The sequence below is a fragment of the Labrus bergylta genome, chromosome 2 (genome assembly GCF_963930695.1).
Source record: "Labrus bergylta chromosome 2, fLabBer1.1, whole genome shotgun sequence".
Classification (NCBI taxonomy): Eukaryota; Metazoa; Chordata; class Actinopteri; order Labriformes; family Labridae; genus Labrus; species Labrus bergylta.
The window spans coordinates 36,130,034-36,147,139 of NC_089196.1; the positions used below are offsets into that span (position 1 = coordinate 36,130,034).

A 17,106-nucleotide genomic window follows, 5' to 3' on the forward strand; every position below is an offset into this window, starting at 1 on the left:
ATCAGAACGGGGAGCTCAAGGCCAGAAAACATGCGAAGCACGGGTACCCCTCTGAGTCTGCCTTCTCACCGTAATAGGTGAGAAGAGGACATGGAGCGAGAAAGCACCGAGACACCTAAGCCCTTCCAGAGAGGGGGCGTGGTAAGACAGAGCTCATTTACATATTTAAAGATACAGACACAGAAACAGCCTGTTCTGAGCAGGGCTGAAATAGAGGGGTTTATAGACATGATCAAATACAGGATCAGAGTGGATTTAGAACAAGACACTTCACACACATGTTTTGAGGAGCTCTGAGACTTATTTACACTGAAGAGGAGGAGGATATGTCACCTTTAATGTAAATGTTTTTAAATCTGTAAAGCACTTTATAATAATAATAATAAATTAGATTTATATAGCGTTTTTCTAAATACTCAAAGACGCTTTGACAGGAAACTTTGACACTTTGAAAATGTTCTGCATCTTGTTTTATAAGTAAAGTTTAGAGAGGACACAGGTTACATGGAAATAAAATAAAAGCACAGGTAATACGTTGTTTTATGAAAGAACAGTATTGGAGTACATTCACTAAATTTAATTCCACAACTGAGACAATCTCTGACCTGGATGTATATTTTTTTAACCGAAGTGAGGCTTCTGTAGTCAATAAACGATCTTTGACTTCAACAGGAAACAGCCGTTGATCTGCTTCCTGGTCCCGCCCCCTCTCAGTGGTTGTAAACACAGCTCCGTCCAGCTCTCATGGTCCCCTCTCTGCTCCTCTGACTCCTCCACGATGGGAGAAAACGACGAAGGAGACATCATCGAGCACCACGCGGAGGAGGAGATGGAGAAGAGGGGCGCGAGGAGCCACGCCGAGAGCGTGACTCCGTCCGACCGGGAGGGCCACAGCGGGACTCAGTCCTCCCACCGCCTGCTGGCCTACAGCGACGCCCTCATCTCCATCATCGCTACTGTCATGGTGCGACACACACACACACACACACACACACACACACACACACACTCAAACATGCACACATAGAGACACACACACACACACACACACTCAAACATGCACACATAGAGGCACACACACAGACACACACACTCAAACATGCACACAACACACAACCTGTAGAGACACACACTCACACACACACTCAAACATGCACACATAGAGACACACACACAGACACACACACTCAAACATGCACACAACACACAACCTGTAGAGACACACACACAGACACACACACTCAAACATGCACACAACACACAACCTGTAGAGACACACACACACACACACACACACACACAACCTGCTGAGACACACACACACACACACACACACACAACCTGCAGAGAGACACACACACACACACACACACACACACACACACACACACTCAACCTGCTGAGACACACACATGACAGCGTCATGACAGCAGCCAATCAGCCGTCACCACGGATTAGAAAGCAGTGAGGTCCAGAATGTTATCAGCTGACTGACATTTACTTCCTGTTTGTCAAGTGAATGATCTGCGGATCACGTGCAGGCGGGCGGTCATCCAAACAGAGCGTCCATGACATTACAAAGTTTAACTTGACCTATTTGCTGTTTTATAGATATAAAGATGTGGACTGGACAGATGTTTCTTATAAACATGTGGACTGGACAGATGTTTCTTATAAACATGTGGACTGGACGGATGTTTCTTATAAACATGTGGACTGGACAGATGTTTCTTATAAACATGTGGACTGGACAGATGTTTCTTATAAACATGTGGACTGGACAGATGTTTCTTATAAACATGTGGACTGGACAGATGTTTCTTATAAACATGTGGACTGGACGGATGTTTCTTATAAACATGTGGACTGGACAGATGTTTCTTATAAACATGTGGACTGGACAGATGTTTCTTATAAACATGTGGACTGGACGGATGTTTCTTATAAACATGTGGACTGGACGGATGTTTCTTATAAACATGTGGACTGGACAGATGTTTCTTATAAACATGTGGACTGGACAGATGTTTCTTATAAACATGTGGACTGGACAGATGTTTCTTATAAACATGTGGACTGGACGGATGTTTCTTATAAACATGTGGACTGGACAGATGTTTCTTATAAACATGTGGACTGGACGGATGTTTCTTATAAACATGTGGACTGGACGGATGTTTCTTATAAACGTGTGGACTGGACAGATGTTTCTTATAAACATGTGGACTGGACAGATGTTTCTTATAAACATGTGGACTGGACGGATGTTTCTTATAAACATGTGGACTGGACGGATGTTTCTTATAAACATGTGGACTGGACAGATGTTTCTTATAAACGTGTGGACTGGACAGATGTTTCTTATAAACATGTGGACTGGACAGATGTTTCTTATAAACATGTGGACTGGACAGGATGTTTCTTATAAACATGTGGACTGGACGGATGTTTCTTATAAACGTGTGGACTGGACAGATGTTTCTTATAAACATGTGGACTGGACAGATGTTTCTTATAAACATGTGGACTGGACGGATGTTTCTTATAAACATGTGGACTGGACAGATGTTTCTTATAAACATGTGGACTGGACAGATGTTTCTTATAAACATGTGGACTGGACAGATGTTTCTTATAAACATGTGGACTGGACAGATGTTTCTTATAAACATGTGGACTGGACAGATGTTTCTTATAAACATGTGGACTGGACAGATGTTTCTTATAAACATGTGGACTGGACAGATGTTTCTTATAAACGTGTGGACTGGACGGATGTTTCTTATAAACGTGTGGACTGGACGGATGTTTCTTATAAACGTGTGGACTGGACAGATGTTTCTTATAAACATGTGGACTGGACGGATGTTTCTTATAAACATGTGGACTGGACAGATGTTTCTTATAAACATGTGGACTGGACAGATGTTTCTTATAAACATGTGGACTGGACAGATGTTTCTTATAAACATGTGGACTGGACAGATGTTTCTTATAAACATGTGGACTGGACGGATGTTTCTTATAAACATGTGGACTGGACAGATGTTTCTTAAACATGTGGACTGGACAGATGTTTCTTATAAACATGTGGACTGGACGGATGTTTCTTATAAACGTGTGGACTGGACAGATGTTTCTTATAAACATGTGGACTGGACAGATGTTTCTTATAAACATGTGGACTGGACGGATGTTTCTTATAAACATGTGGACTGGACAGATGTTTCTTATAAACATGTGGACTGGACAGATGTTTCTTAAACATGTGGACTGGACAGATGTTTCTTATAAACATGTGGACTGGACAGATGTTTCTTATAAACATGTGGACTGGACGGATGTTTCTTATAAACATGTGGACTGGACAGATGTTTCTTAAACATGTGGACTGGACAGATGTTTCTTATAAACATGTGGACTGGACGGATGTTTCTTATAAACGTGTGGACTGGACGGATGTTTCTTATAAACATGTGGACTGGACAGATGTTTCTTATAAACATGTGGACTGGACAGATGTTTCTTATAAACATGTGGACTGGACAGATGGTTCTTATAAACATGTGGACTGGACAGATGTTTCTTATAAACATGTGGACTGGACGGATGTTTCTTATAAACATGTGGACTGGACAGATGTTTCTTATAAACATGTGGACTGGACAGATGTTTCTTATAAACATGTGGACTGGACAGATGTTTCTTATAAACATGTGGACTGGACAGATGTTTCTTATAAACATGTGGACTGGACAGATGTTTCTTATAAACATGTGGACTGGACGGATGTTTCTTATAAACATGTGGACTGGACAGATGTTTCTTATAAACATGTGGACTGGACAGATGTTTCTTATAAACATGTGGACTGGACAGATGTTTCTTATAAACATGTGGACTGGACAGATGTTTCTTATAAACATGTGGACTGGACAGATGTTTCTTATAAACATGTGGACTGGACAGATGTTTCTTATAAACATGTGGACTGGACGGATGTTTCTTATAAACATGTGGACTGGACAGATGTTTCTTATAAACATGTGGACTGGACAGATGTTTCTTATAAACATGTGGACTGGACGGATGTTTCTTATAAACATGTGGACTGGACGGATGTTTCTTATAAACATGTGGACTGGACGGATGTTTCTTATAAAGATGTGGACTGGACAGATGTTTCTTATAAACATGTGGACTGGACGGATGTTTCTTATAAACATGTGGACTGGACAGATGTTTCTTATAAACATGTGGACTGGACAGATGTTTCTTATAAACATGTGGACTGGACGGATGTTTCTTATAAACATGTGGACTGGACGGATGTTTCTTATAAACATGTGGACTGGACGGATGTTTCTTATAAACATGTGGACTGGACGGATGTTTCTTATAAACATGTGGACTGGACAGATGTTTCTTATAAACATGTGGACTGGACAGATGTTTCTTAAACATGTGGACTGGACAGATGTTTCTTATAAACATGTGGACTGGACAGATGTTTCTTATAAACATGTGGACTGGACAGATGTTTCTTATAAACATGTGGACTGGACAGATGTTTCTTATAAACATGTGGACTGGACGGATGTTTCTGATCTTTTATGTAAAGCTGATTTATCATTTATCACCTGACTGACCAGACACACAGGGATCTTATTTTATATTTCTTCTGGGTTGTTTTGTTTTAAGAGAGAGAGGGAGGGAGAGAGAGAGAGAGAGAGAGAGAGAGAGAGAGAGAGAGAGAGAGAGAGAGAGAGAGAGAGAGAGAGAGAGAGAGAGAGAGAGAGAGAGAGAGAGAGAGAGAGAGAGAGAGAGAGAGAGAGAGAGAGAGAAAGAAAGTGGAGAGAGAGAGAGAGAGAGAGAGAGAGAGTGGAGAGAGAGAAAGGGAGGGAGAGAGAGGGAGAGAGAGGGAGAGAGAGGTTTTTTTGATTTTTGCAAAACACTTTATTTACATAAATTTAGTTTTCACAGTTCAACTGTTCAACAAAGTGCTAATGCATTAAAATCTGAGTATGTTTAAAAAAATAATAATTTATCTGATAAAAACTTGTGCAAAAACTAATTCTTCATCAACAACTGAACAAACTGTGTCATTAAAACACCAGCGCTGTTTAAAAGCGTCCAAGTCTCCAATGTGTTTATAAAATCTAAAATCTAGCCAGAGTCTTGCTCTAATGTTTACCAGCCACACTGCCTTGGCCTCCTGCCCCTCTCTGTTCTCCACTCTGTTTCTTCTGCTGATGTAAATACCCATTTTTGCCTCACCTGAAAGGTAGTTAAGGAGCTGCCACTTCTCTTTTTGTTCTTTTTTGTAGGCAGCTCCCATAATAAAAACCCTCTCAGTAAAAACCACATCAAAAAAGTAAAAACCAATGTTAAAAGAGAGAAGAAGCTTGTGAGCCTCTTACACTCTATAAAAACATTCAGTCTCTGGAAGGCAACAAAAAGGACAGGTGTTAAGAACAGCAGGGTTAAGAACAGAAAGAAAAGCATTGGAGGCAATAGCACCATGTAAAATCCTCCACTGGAGGTCGGCAGTCCATTTTTTGAGGGGAGGTTTATATAAAATCCTCCACTGTGGGCCGGCTCCATTTGCTCCCAGCCTGTTTGACCACACAGTGGGGGGGCGGTTGCACAGTCCGGCCTTGTGGATCGCCTTCACACAGTTCATGTACCAGGTTTTTTTGTCAGCTTTGTTTATTGTCAGCTTTTCTGGTTGTGCTATAGCCAGCAGGGGGTCGGTGAGCTCCCCCAGGCCTGGGCTCAGGAAGACGTCAGGGAAGGGGTCTGCAGGGTCCGGTCTGGCCTTTCTTTTACCATAGTCCATGAGGAGGCTCCTCTCTTTCCCCGAAAGCTTCTGGCGCCACAGCTCCAGGAGCCTCCCCGCCACCCGGACAGAGTGCAGGCCCAGAAGAGAGCCCAGGGCCCGGGCATCACGCAGCGCCGGCCCCACTGCATCCACCAGCTGCTGCAGGCACAGGGTCTTGGTTTTGAGCAGCGCCACCGTCAGGCCGGGGGTGACGCTGCTGCTGATGTCCAGCTTGGCCCTGTGAATCAATGGCTCTCTCAACAACCAGTACAGAGAGTCAGACTTTGGGCACCTTTTACAGTTAAAAAGGGCCCAAGACTTAAAAACACCCTGATAAAACGGAGGCAGCCCACTTCATTTTAAAAGTTTAGGATCAATTAAAAACAGAGCCGCATCCAGCCCCAGGAAATCTGCACGTCTGAGAATGCAGCTGGCCACATCTCTCCACACTAGATCAGCCGGACCTGTCAGATATTTTTGTAAGAACTGTAGTCTGAAGGTGGCTGTCCGGCTGGCCAGGTGGACGAGGCCCTGTCCCCCCTCCTCTCTGGTTTAAAAACAGCACCCCTTGTGGCACCCAGTGTAGACCATCCCAAAAAAAATCTACCATTTTCTTTTGTAGCTGGGCTAGCAAGCCTGAAGGGGGGTCTACACAGGTTAAACGGTGCCACAGTTGGGATGCTACAAGGTTGTTTAAAACCAATACTCTACCTTTAAAAGACATTTGAGGGAGCAGCCATTTCCACTTGGAAAGTTTCCCCTCAATTTTTTCTGTGACAGTCTCCCAGTTCTTCTGGACTATGTGTTCTTTCCCGAGGAAAACCCCCAGGTACCTAAAGCCATCTGTTCTCCAGGCCAAGCTCTGGGGAAGAACTGGGAGACCGTCACGCCACTCACCGACAGCGAGGGCTTCACTTTTTATCCAATTCACCCTCGCTGCCGATGTTACGCTAAAACGTTTTATAATGTTGGTTAAAATATCTGCATCCCTCTGGTTTTTATGCACAAATTTCCCCCACGGGGGATCAATAAAGTTTATCTTTATCTTTATCTTTATAAAAACAACAATGTCATCGGCGTAAGCACTTAAGACAAAGTTGCTATTAAAACCAGGTAAAACCAAGCCCTGTAAGTGGTAGCGTATATTGTTAAGGAGGGGTTCCAGGGAGAGTGTGTAAAGCATGCCGGACAGAGCACAGCCCTGCCTGACGCCTCTACACACCCTGAAAGGAGCACACAGGCCGCCGTTAAACTTCAGCACACTCTCAACCCCACTGTACAACACTTTGATCTTGGCTATGAACCCAGCGCTGAACCCAAACTTCTCCATAACTTTCCAGAGGAAGTTGTGTTCAACGCGGTCAAATGCCTTTTCCTGGTCTAGAGAAATCAGACCAGTGTTACAGCCCGATGAGCTGGAGACGTCCAAAACATCACGAATGAGGTGGACATTGTCCACCATGGACCTGCCGGGCACACAGTAGGTCTGGTCCCGGTGGATGACCTGCTCCATAGCCTTCCCCAGCCTGGAGGCAAAGAGTTTGGACAGAAGCTTGTAATCCACACACAGCAAAGACACAGGGCGCCAGTTTTTGATGTCCTGCAGGTTACCTTTTTTCGGGAGCAAGGTGATTACGGCTCTCCTGCAGGACATGGGCATTGAGCCAGAGGCCAGACTTTCATTAAAAACATCTAAAAGATCTTTTGCAAAGATGTCCCAGAAGGCTTTGTAAAACTCCACACTCAGGCCGTCTATGCCGGGAGCCCGCCGCCCTTGCATGCCCTGCAGAGCGGCCTTCAGTTCCTGCATCTGTAACGGCCCGTTGAGCTGTGAGTTTGTCTCCTCAGAGACCTGAGGCAGTCCATTACAGAACTCCTCCATCAGAGCTTCCTCCTCCTCATATTCACTTGAGTAGAGTGCCGAGTAGAAACTCACAGCTCGCCTTCTTATCTGGCATGGCTCTGTCAATGTTTGCCCTGTGTCTGCTAAAAGTGAGTGGATTACCCTCCTCTGCCCACTCCTCTTCTCCAGGCCGAAGAAGAAACTAGAGGAAGCATCCATCTCCGTGATGGCTTGAAACCGGGACCTGACCAGTGCACCCTGTACTTTAACATCCAACAGGTCGGCTAAAGCTAGCTTTTTGACTTTGAGGATTTCAATATATCCTCGATTTGCTGTGGACTCGCTCAATCTTTCTAGTTCCACTATATCAGTCTCCAGGTCTTTCATAGATCTGGTGATGTCTCTGGTGACATTGAGGGTGTGCTGTTGACATAAAAGTTTAATCTCAGTCTTACCATGGTCCCACCACTGCCTAAGACTGTTAAACTCACCCTTCCTCTGTCTAAAAACATCCCAGAAATAAATAAGAACCTCTTTAAAATGTTTATCAAATGTTAAGACTGAATTAAAATGCCAATAAGCACTTTTAGGTAAAATGTTTTGAATAAAAACATTACACAAAAGTAAAGAATGGTCAGTAAAACCAGCAGGAACAATACTGCACATTTTAAAAATATTAAAATGATGCTTAAAACAATAAATACGGTCTAGTCTAGCTGAGGAGATCCTACTCTCTCTGAGGTGGGACCATGTGTAATGTCGGCAGTCTGCATGCATCCTTCTCCACACGTCCACCAGGCCATGAGAATAGACCAGCTGCCTCAGAACATGTTGGGAAACTGGATGCGGCTCTGCATGGTTGCGATCTAAAGATGCATTCTCTGTACAGTTAAAATCCCCACCCAAGAATAAGAAATCCTCCGAGGCACAGCCATTTAAAACATGGTTAACTTTTTGTAAAAACAGCTTCCTCTCTGCACCGATTGTTGGAGCATACACATTGATAAAAACTGCAGTAAAAAGGTCGAACCGTGCTTTAATTAAAAGCAACCTTCCCTCGATAAAATGCTCGACCTCCAGTGAAACCGGAGTGAAAGACTTGGAGAGGAGAAAGCCAACTCCTCCACTAAGAGAAGTGTTGTGACTTAAAATGACTTCCCCCTCCCACTCTCTCCTCCAGTCTGCCTCATTGGTGCTATCACTATGTGTCTCCTGGAAATAAAAAACATCAATATGTTTCATTTTGGCCGTTTCATATATAGCTGCTCTTTTTTTTGACTCTCTGGCTCCATTTATATTCAAACTTCCCACTCTAAAATTATCCATAAGTGAGAAATTAAGAACAAAAATAAAAATCAATAAATTAATTAAAACACACATTGGAGCTCTTCCCGTCATCATTGTTCAGTTGTTTTCTAACTTTACACACAAGTTTTTTTAATCTAAAAAACTCCTTGTTAGTGATGCCAGACTCCTCCCTTTGGCTCATGTGGAGTCTGGCCGAGGTATAAAACAAACTTAAAACTGGGAAATGCTCTTCAACTTTAACACCTTTAGCATTTTTGGTTTTTGCTAAAAACGACTGAATCATTTCTGCAGAGTAAAGTTTTTTCTGTTGACTGTTACTTATTTTAAATCCAGATATATCACTGCTATCAGAGACACAGTCATCACTTTCACTTTCCTCTGTCTGTCCCTGTCCCCCTACTGTCTGTCTGTCCTCCTCCTCCTCCACTTTGCTAGTCTTTGCCTCATACTTTGTGCCTCTAGTTTTCCTTCTGCGTTTAGAAGCAGATTTGACCCTCACTGCCTCCTCTTCCTCCTCCTCCATCTCAGCCTCTTCCACCTGTTCCCCCCATGTAAGTTTACTGTTCCCCCCACCTGCCTCCTCTGCCTGTGTTTCATCTTCCTCCTCTGACATACCCTCCTGCACTTCACTGACCCCACTTGCTTTATTTATCTGCACTTCACTCACACTTTTTCCAGCTGTTTCTTCCCCCTTTTCTTCACCCACCTCACTTTCCACCACATCACCCAAAACCTCTCCTTCACTTCCCTGATTGTTTTCACCCACACCGTGCACATCATTCATACTCACCACCCCGTGCTCCAGGTCCGACACAGCAGCGGCGATGCTGTCCGGGCCGCAGCGGATGAAGTCTCACACACTAACAATTAACTTAAAGTGAAACTACAACCAATAAACTACATTAAATTAAATCAAATTACTAAAGAAAAAAAACGAGAGAGACACAGAGAGAGAGAGAGACAGAGAGAGAGAGAGAGAGAGAGAGAGAGAGAGTCTCAGTGAGCAGGAAGTCTTTTAACTATCGTTTATTAAAAACATAAATGAAGATTTTGTTTTTCATCCACAGATCTTACCTGTTGCTCACACGAAGGTGGAAGATAACGAGGTAACGCACAACACAGCATGATGTCATCATCTCTAAAAACTGCAACATCGTGTGTGTGTGCAGGAGTTTTTCCTTACGTGTGTGTGTGTGTGTGTGTGTGTGTGTGTGTGTGTGTGTGTGTGTGTGTGTCAGGAGTTGCGGCAGAGCGTGCAGCTTCTGTTGTCCACAAAGATTGCCGTTTATTTGATGACGTTCATGATAGTGACGGTAGCGTGGGCAGCTCACATCAGGTCTGTTGTTTTATATTTAATATTATAATGAACAGAACACACCCACACACACACACACACACACACACACACACGTTCTGTAAGTTATTGTTTCTCTTTGTTTGTGCTGATCATCAGATTGTTTCAAGTGATTGTTCGTATCGATGACTGCCTCGCGCTGCTGAACCTCGTGAGTAAACGAACTCCTCCTCCTTCGTCTCCTTATGTCCTCCTATGACCACCTATTCCTTCCCTTCCTTTCCTCTCTTCTTCTGTTTTTTTTCCTCCTCGTATGTCCTCTTACCCTCCTCCATCTTTTAAAGAATCAGTATTCAACTCTGACCCCTAGTGTTTCAAATGGGTACTGCAGTCCAAAATCAAAACATAGTAGAGAGCTGTCTCCTGTTTATATTTTTCTGATGTGGCGTTCTGGTGGTTAACTTTCAGGCGTGCATGATGCTGATCACCTTCCTGCCGTACACGGTGAGTTTGAGTCTCTGCAGAGAAGTTAAATAAATAATCCTGTTTGTACGTTTTGTTTACTTACCTCTTCTTCTTCTTCTCTCTCGTTTATGAAGTTTTCTTTGATGGCGACTTTCCCGGACAACGTTCTCGGGATTTTACTCTTCTGTGGCTGCGTGATGGTGATGGGCGTCATTCAGGTGAGACAGCGCTCCTCTCTTTATCACCCTCCTTTAAAACATTAGTGAATCAAACTTTATTTACACAGCACCTTACAGACAAAGGGAACTCCAGTTCTTATATTGAATCATCCCTTAATCTAAACTTTTTCCTCTTTTAATGTAAAATCCTGCAGTTCCTGGAGTGTCCACTAGAGGCTGGCTGCAGCAGCACAGGAAGTCACATACACACCCATTCTAAAAAGCCTGTTTTTACAGCAGAGATGAACATGTTTACAGCCTGGTTCAAAAAACCAAATAGGTGTGATTAGCTCATGTCTGGATGGACACACACTGTACGGGGGGTGAATGTTTTGATGACTCATCAGTTTTGATTTGATGAAGGATAAGAGTTATTCACAATAAGGCGTGTAGCTGACCTGATTGACAGGTGGGCGCGGTGTAACGGTTTGTCAGGAGGTTTAAAACCCGCCTCAGCTCCAGCTCTCAGCCTGTCGTTAGGTTGACTGAAAGTTAGACTGAGACAGCATTTCCAGCATGGAGACCGCCATCGATGGGACTCCAGCGCCCCCTGCAGGGACAGACGGGGGACGTCACTCAGGCTTCAAACATTCTGTGGTAAAAGGTAAAAGGTGAACATAGTAGGCAAGGTAAAAGGTGAACATAGTGCACATGATAATCCTTCCCTGGATTCATAAACTGCATCGTGTCGTTCTTTATTCCGTACAGTGTCTCATCGTGTTGTACGCCTTCAGCCGGCCCTTCCTGCTGAACGAGCAGATCCAGATCTCCGAGAACCAAACCTTCTACAAAGAGCACATCCTCAAAGTCATCATGAGGGTTCCTCTCATGTGCTTCATCGCCAGCATCTTCTCCTTCATCTTCTTCCAGCTGGTAAGTCCAATAAACGCCTTCACCACGATACGACACACGAATTTTTACAGTCATAGAAAAGCAAAATGTCCTGGAAAATTATTGAAACATTCTCTAAATTTTCCCCTTATTCCTCAAAATTAGACCTCGACCGATTAATCTGCCAGTCGATAATATCGGCCTATATTAGCTATCGGTATCGGCAGATTTGATCACAACTATGCGCCGATATTACTCGATTTAGTCGCCGGTCAAACAGCATTTAATTTCATTGTATTACTGTAGCAGTTCTCTGTCTCCAGCAGAGGGCGCTATATGGATTACAACGAGCATCATCACTCTGCAGAGTGTCGAGCGCTGATGCACGTACATGCTCAGTGATTTTCCAGCTGAGTGACCATCTTCTCCTCATTATAAATCTTTTCCACACGTGTTTTATAACTGAGGGATCAACACAATAAATGTGTTTATCTATATCTACAGATCTACGAAAGATATCTGCTGATATATCGGTTTAGGATTGTAGTCTCCATATCGGTGTTGGCCCCTAAATCTCCACATCGGTCGGGTCCTATTCAAAACAGATGTTTATCTCGTCTGAAGGAGCTGTAGTGATTTAAAGTGTGGACTGTGTGGTGACTCTTTCCTTTCTGTCTCTCAGTCGTATGTTCTGTTGGCGATCGTCATCTTCCTGCCGTACATCTCGCGGTCTCTGAAGTGGTGTCGGAACAAAGCCATCGGTAAGAACCGGACTTCAGGTCCACGTTCGCTCTGGATGTGGATTCTTTTTTTTTTTTTTTTAAACATAACCAAACGCTGCCCCCTGCAGGTCAGGTGGAGGAGACTCCGGACTCCATGATGTTTTACACCTACCTGCCCAACGAGCCGCTCAGCAAGGAGCGCGTGGAGGCGTTCAGCGACGGAGTTTACGCCATCGTAGCGACGCTGCTCATCCTGGACATCTGGTCAGTGTCACTGAGATTTAACAAACGCAGGATTTTAATACACGATGCATTGTTAGTTTAAGAAATAAAGGTCAGAGCGAGTTCACATGAGATGAACATGTTGGATTTAATGGATTTACAAAAAACGCTTAAAGGCTTTATATATGATTTTTTTGATCCAGCAGATGTTGCCCTTGAGCACCAGCATGAAACCAAAACAACTTGCGCTGCATTGTTGTGTTAGCATGCTAATGCTAGCGATCTTTATTATGCTGGTATCTTCACACTGCATGTAAATTTACCTGAAATGAGCGTGATCTAGAAACACAGTTAAGCAGTGAGTACAGTATGTTATTCTTCTTTTCTCTAGTCCCTCAATTAAACAACTTTTATACACGAGGGGAGGAGTCAGCCGGCCGTCCTGGCGATGTAAACAAAGTGAAGATAGGACTCTGAAAACTCTGAAAACATCACAGACAGTGGGACTCGGGTGTTACACCCATTGTAGACAGTCATGACTCACAGAGTTATTTTCAGAGGAGATACTTGATTTCTACATTTGAGTGTGTCAAATTTAGGGTTTAGTTCCTTTAAGGCCCTGCGTCCACAGCTCGGGAGTGTTTGCATGAAGTGTTTGTGCGCTGAGAAGAAAAGCGCTAAACGTCCGTCCTGTCTCCATGACAACAGTCGGTTGACCACGGCCACTGTATGACCGACACTGCTCCGTTACTTTTTACTGCACGTTTTATATTTGAGAACGTTTATTTCCCGATGATACAGATTTTCAACTTGAGCGCTCGGAGCGGCCGCACAGAAAGGGCGGAGCACTCGGAATAAAAGACGCTGGGCCGCCGCTTTCTGCGGAGAACGCGCTCCCCTCATTGAAAACAACAGAAAAAAGACGCTCTGTGGACCTAACTTTGAGTGAAGAGGCGTCGCTTTTTCACCCGAGGTCACATTTATAACGTCTCAAACTTCCTTTGAAACGATCGGAAACACAGAATGAACAATAACGTGGAGCTGTGATTAAACCTTTGTGGATTCATTCTGATAAGCCGTGTTTTTTCAAATGTCTTCCTTCCTTGCAGCGAGGACAACGTTCCCGACCCGTCCGTGGTGCAGAAGCAGTTTGGCGGCTCTCTGGTGGCGGCCCTCCAGGTTTACGGTCCAGAGTTTCTCGCCTACTTCGGCTCCTTCGCCACCGTCGGCCTTCTCTGGTTCGTGCACCACTCGCTCTTCCTCCACGTTACCAAGACGACGCGCTTCATGGGCCTGCTGAACACCTTCTCGCTGGCGTTCGTCGGAGGCTTGCCTCTGGCCTACCAGCTGACGCACGAGTTCCCCAACAACTCCCGGAACGAGCTGGAAGCCATCCAGATCAGCTGTGTCATCATTTTCTTTGCAGGGATTTTCCAGCTGGCGATCTGGGTGGTGGCGCTCTATAACGAACAGGAAACACTGCACCCGTACGTACGCTACGGAGGGCGCGAGCACGTCTTCATGCTTGCTAAGCTAGGTCTGTACCCGTGTGTAGCCTTAGGGACGTTCTTCCTCACCTGTTTCCTGAGTAAATTTAGCGCTCCGATCTTCCACCTGATGGAGATCACCGTGCCTTTCGCTTTCCTCGCGCTCAGGCTGCTGGTGCGTGCCGGGTTAGCTCTGATACGGCTGTTTTTCTGTCCCGACGGGGCAGACCAGAGATCTGTTGTTATAGAGGACGAAGACGAGACAAGAGTGCCATTTAACGCTTTAGTGACTTAGCTTTGAGAGGAGAGTGGAGAGAAAGTCAAGTTAGCACAGAGCAGGGAGCTGCAGCTAAAGGAAGAGATGGGCTCTCTTCTTTTAAGCTGGTTCAAACTCTGAGAAAGAATCAAATGGGATTAAAGAGACGTGTCTTATTTTGAAAGGGAAGGCAGGAAGTGGACCAGAGAAGTGAAGGACACAGACGGCCAAAAGTCCATCCTTTCATTTCATGTTTTCACTCGAATACTTTAAGCTGCTTCTTGTGATGAGCGAATAATCAACAATCGTCTTCGTGTTCTGATTTATTTTACTTTCATTTCTTAAAGTCACGCGTTTGAAAAAGTGGCTTTAAACGGTGGACGACTAAACGCCGATTAAACTTCAAACCTTACTCTGACAGATTCAGAAGAAGCGCTAACAGGTACAGGTGTGATGACACTCCGTCCGACGGTTACGATTTTAATCCAGCCGTTTATTCATGTTTTGGCTTTTTGACCTGGAGAAGTTGAACATGTTCACAAGGTTTCATCCATCTGAGCAGATCAGCATCAGAGAGTAAGTTACTACAAGTAACACATTGGACATGTGGCTGCAGGAGCTGGGGTTCGAACCCCCTGCCCAACTGAGCCACAGCCGCCCCTACCAGCTAATGTTAGCCTCTTTGTGATTATAACTCCAAATTCAGCCTCATTTCCTTCTGGGTTTTCATTTTTTAAAAAGCATTGTATTTCATCTGCTGATGAATCTAAAGCTGCACTCACAGTGGGAAATCTGTACGGTGCCTAAACACACTTCACCCCGAAGTCCAGTTTGTGTGACGAGTGTGAGTGCTCCAATCTGTGCCCAAGCACGCTACACTTCCTTGGCCCTGGCTCGCTTTGAAGAGGTGTGCTTCTGCACGGGACAAAACATAGAGGGGCAATCATGCTTAAGCACGGTACGGGACAACCAGGCGGAGTGTGGGTGTGCCCTAAGAGACCCAAATCTCTGCATATATCGTTCCTAAAACATCCCATTGTGTCTGAGCGAACGTGTCAAACTCTTTAAAGGGATACTTCACCATGAAACATGACTCTCTGTTGACATCGGGTCATATATGTAGAAATGTGAAATACATTTTGAAGTTGGTGCCTTCTTGGCTGAGAAAAGGCAGAAAGTGTCTTTTTGGCTCATGTGGATGAAAGACACCAAATCCCAGAATGCACAGCACCGCAGGCCACTCCCACTAAGGTCAGGTTTACAGACATATTTACTTCAACACATACGGCCGTTTCCTCAACTGATTCTGAGATTTCTTCCAGAATTGATCTTGTAAATTCCTGAAAAAGAAAACAGACTCTGTGTCTGAGTCCAGAGACAAACAGTGAGAGCACCGACACTACCAGTCCACCCCAGCTCCTCATCCTCACCGCTGCCGACAGGCAGGCTGTCTCAGCTGCTGGGGCGGCCGGCAATATAGCCGTAAGACGGTTGCTGCCGGCAGGCTGGGTTTGTTTCTCGGCTGCTGCGGCCAGCGGTGGTCCCGGCGGCCACCAGCGGCAGCAGCCAAGACACAAGAAGACCCGCCTGTCGGCAGCAGCCATCTCGCTGCTATATTTATATTTTCTCGCCATTATCAGCTTTCTCCATAGAGCCTGTTAGCATAGCTTCCAAGCAATATGGCGGACGTTAAGTTTCAATTCTGGGAGTGAGTTCCCACCCACTGATCTGTGATTGGTCTGTAGCTTCAGTGGTCGCAAATATGAGGAACTAGCGTTGTAGTTTCACCCCGCTAACCACAACAGTGACACAAAAATCGTGATTTTGCGTCACTGGAAGCTCCTTATCAGACTCAGAAATACAAAGATTTCACATCTCAGGGGAAAATGAGGGCGGGATGCACGACCATTCAAAAATACTACCAGGTTTCTAATGATGCAAAGATTAATGCTAATGGGTGAAGTATCCCTTTAAAATAAGGTCGTCCTGTCTGCAGACACGCTCTGAACAGTTCATCCACAAACCTTAAATTTGCACTATTTCAAATGTTATGATGAAGAATATTTTTTGTTTTGTGCACTGGAATGAGAAACTTTAACTGCACTGTATCTCAATGACCTGTTTCTCTTCACGGCTGCAGGACTATCAGGTGTACCACGTCTGTCCGGAAGGGGGCGCTGTTGTTTGTGTTTAAAAGGTCCTGCAGCTGTTTCCGTCCCCATCATTGAGGCAGTGAACTTTCATGTGTTTGTTTTTATACCGACTCTGAGGAAAGTCGGTCCCGAGATGCACTTTAACAGAAACCTGTCAGGTGTCTGAAGACGGAGAAGGCTCTGAATGTGGGATGAATCCAGAAATCAGCTGCTCTCAGATCCAAGCGTGGTCGTTATGTTTGTTTTTGTGTCACTCCTTCAGAACGGCCAACAAGGTTTCTCTTGATGCTCGTGATCGTTTGCAGGCTGCCGTTTTTCTTTCCCGCTGTGCAGTAATCGTTCTGTTTCAACCTGCTGAGCTGTTTGTGAATAAATCTGAAGTTCAACGTTAAGCCGAGTGATCCGTGTGTTTATTTAAGGGGACATATTCTGAGAAATCCACTTCTTCAGTGTTTCTGAACATATATTTGAGTAACCTGAGAGTCT

General features: G+C 44.5%; 1 protein-coding gene across 1 annotated transcript; it reads left to right on the forward strand.

Annotated features, from left to right (window-relative positions):
* Positions 1-705: 705 nt before the first annotated feature.
* Positions 706-17,012, forward strand: tmem175 (transmembrane protein 175). Its single transcript, XM_065951840.1, has 10 exons — positions 706-964; positions 10,040-10,078; positions 10,211-10,308; positions 10,426-10,477; positions 10,735-10,770; positions 10,866-10,949; positions 11,658-11,822; positions 12,463-12,541; positions 12,631-12,766; positions 13,834-17,012. The coding sequence occupies exons 1-10, from the start codon at positions 779-781 to the stop codon at positions 14,504-14,506; spliced, it is 1,548 nt and encodes a 515-aa protein (XP_065807912.1). The 5' UTR covers positions 706-778; the 3' UTR covers positions 14,507-17,012.
* The last annotated feature ends 94 nt before the right edge of the window (positions 17,013-17,106 follow it).

Bases quoted from the DNA above. Each gene is read 5' to 3' on its own strand.
- tmem175 (XM_065951840.1), top strand. From the start codon at position 779: ATGGGAGAAAACGACGAAGGAGACATCATCGAGCACCACGCGGAGGAG. The intron at 10,309-10,425 runs GTCTGTTGTTTT...GCTGATCATCAG, and splicing joins GCGTGGGCAGCTCACATCAG to ATTGTTTCAAGTGATTGTTC. The intron at 12,767-13,833 runs GTCAGTGTCACT...CCTTCCTTGCAG, and splicing joins CTGCTCATCCTGGACATCTG to CGAGGACAACGTTCCCGACC.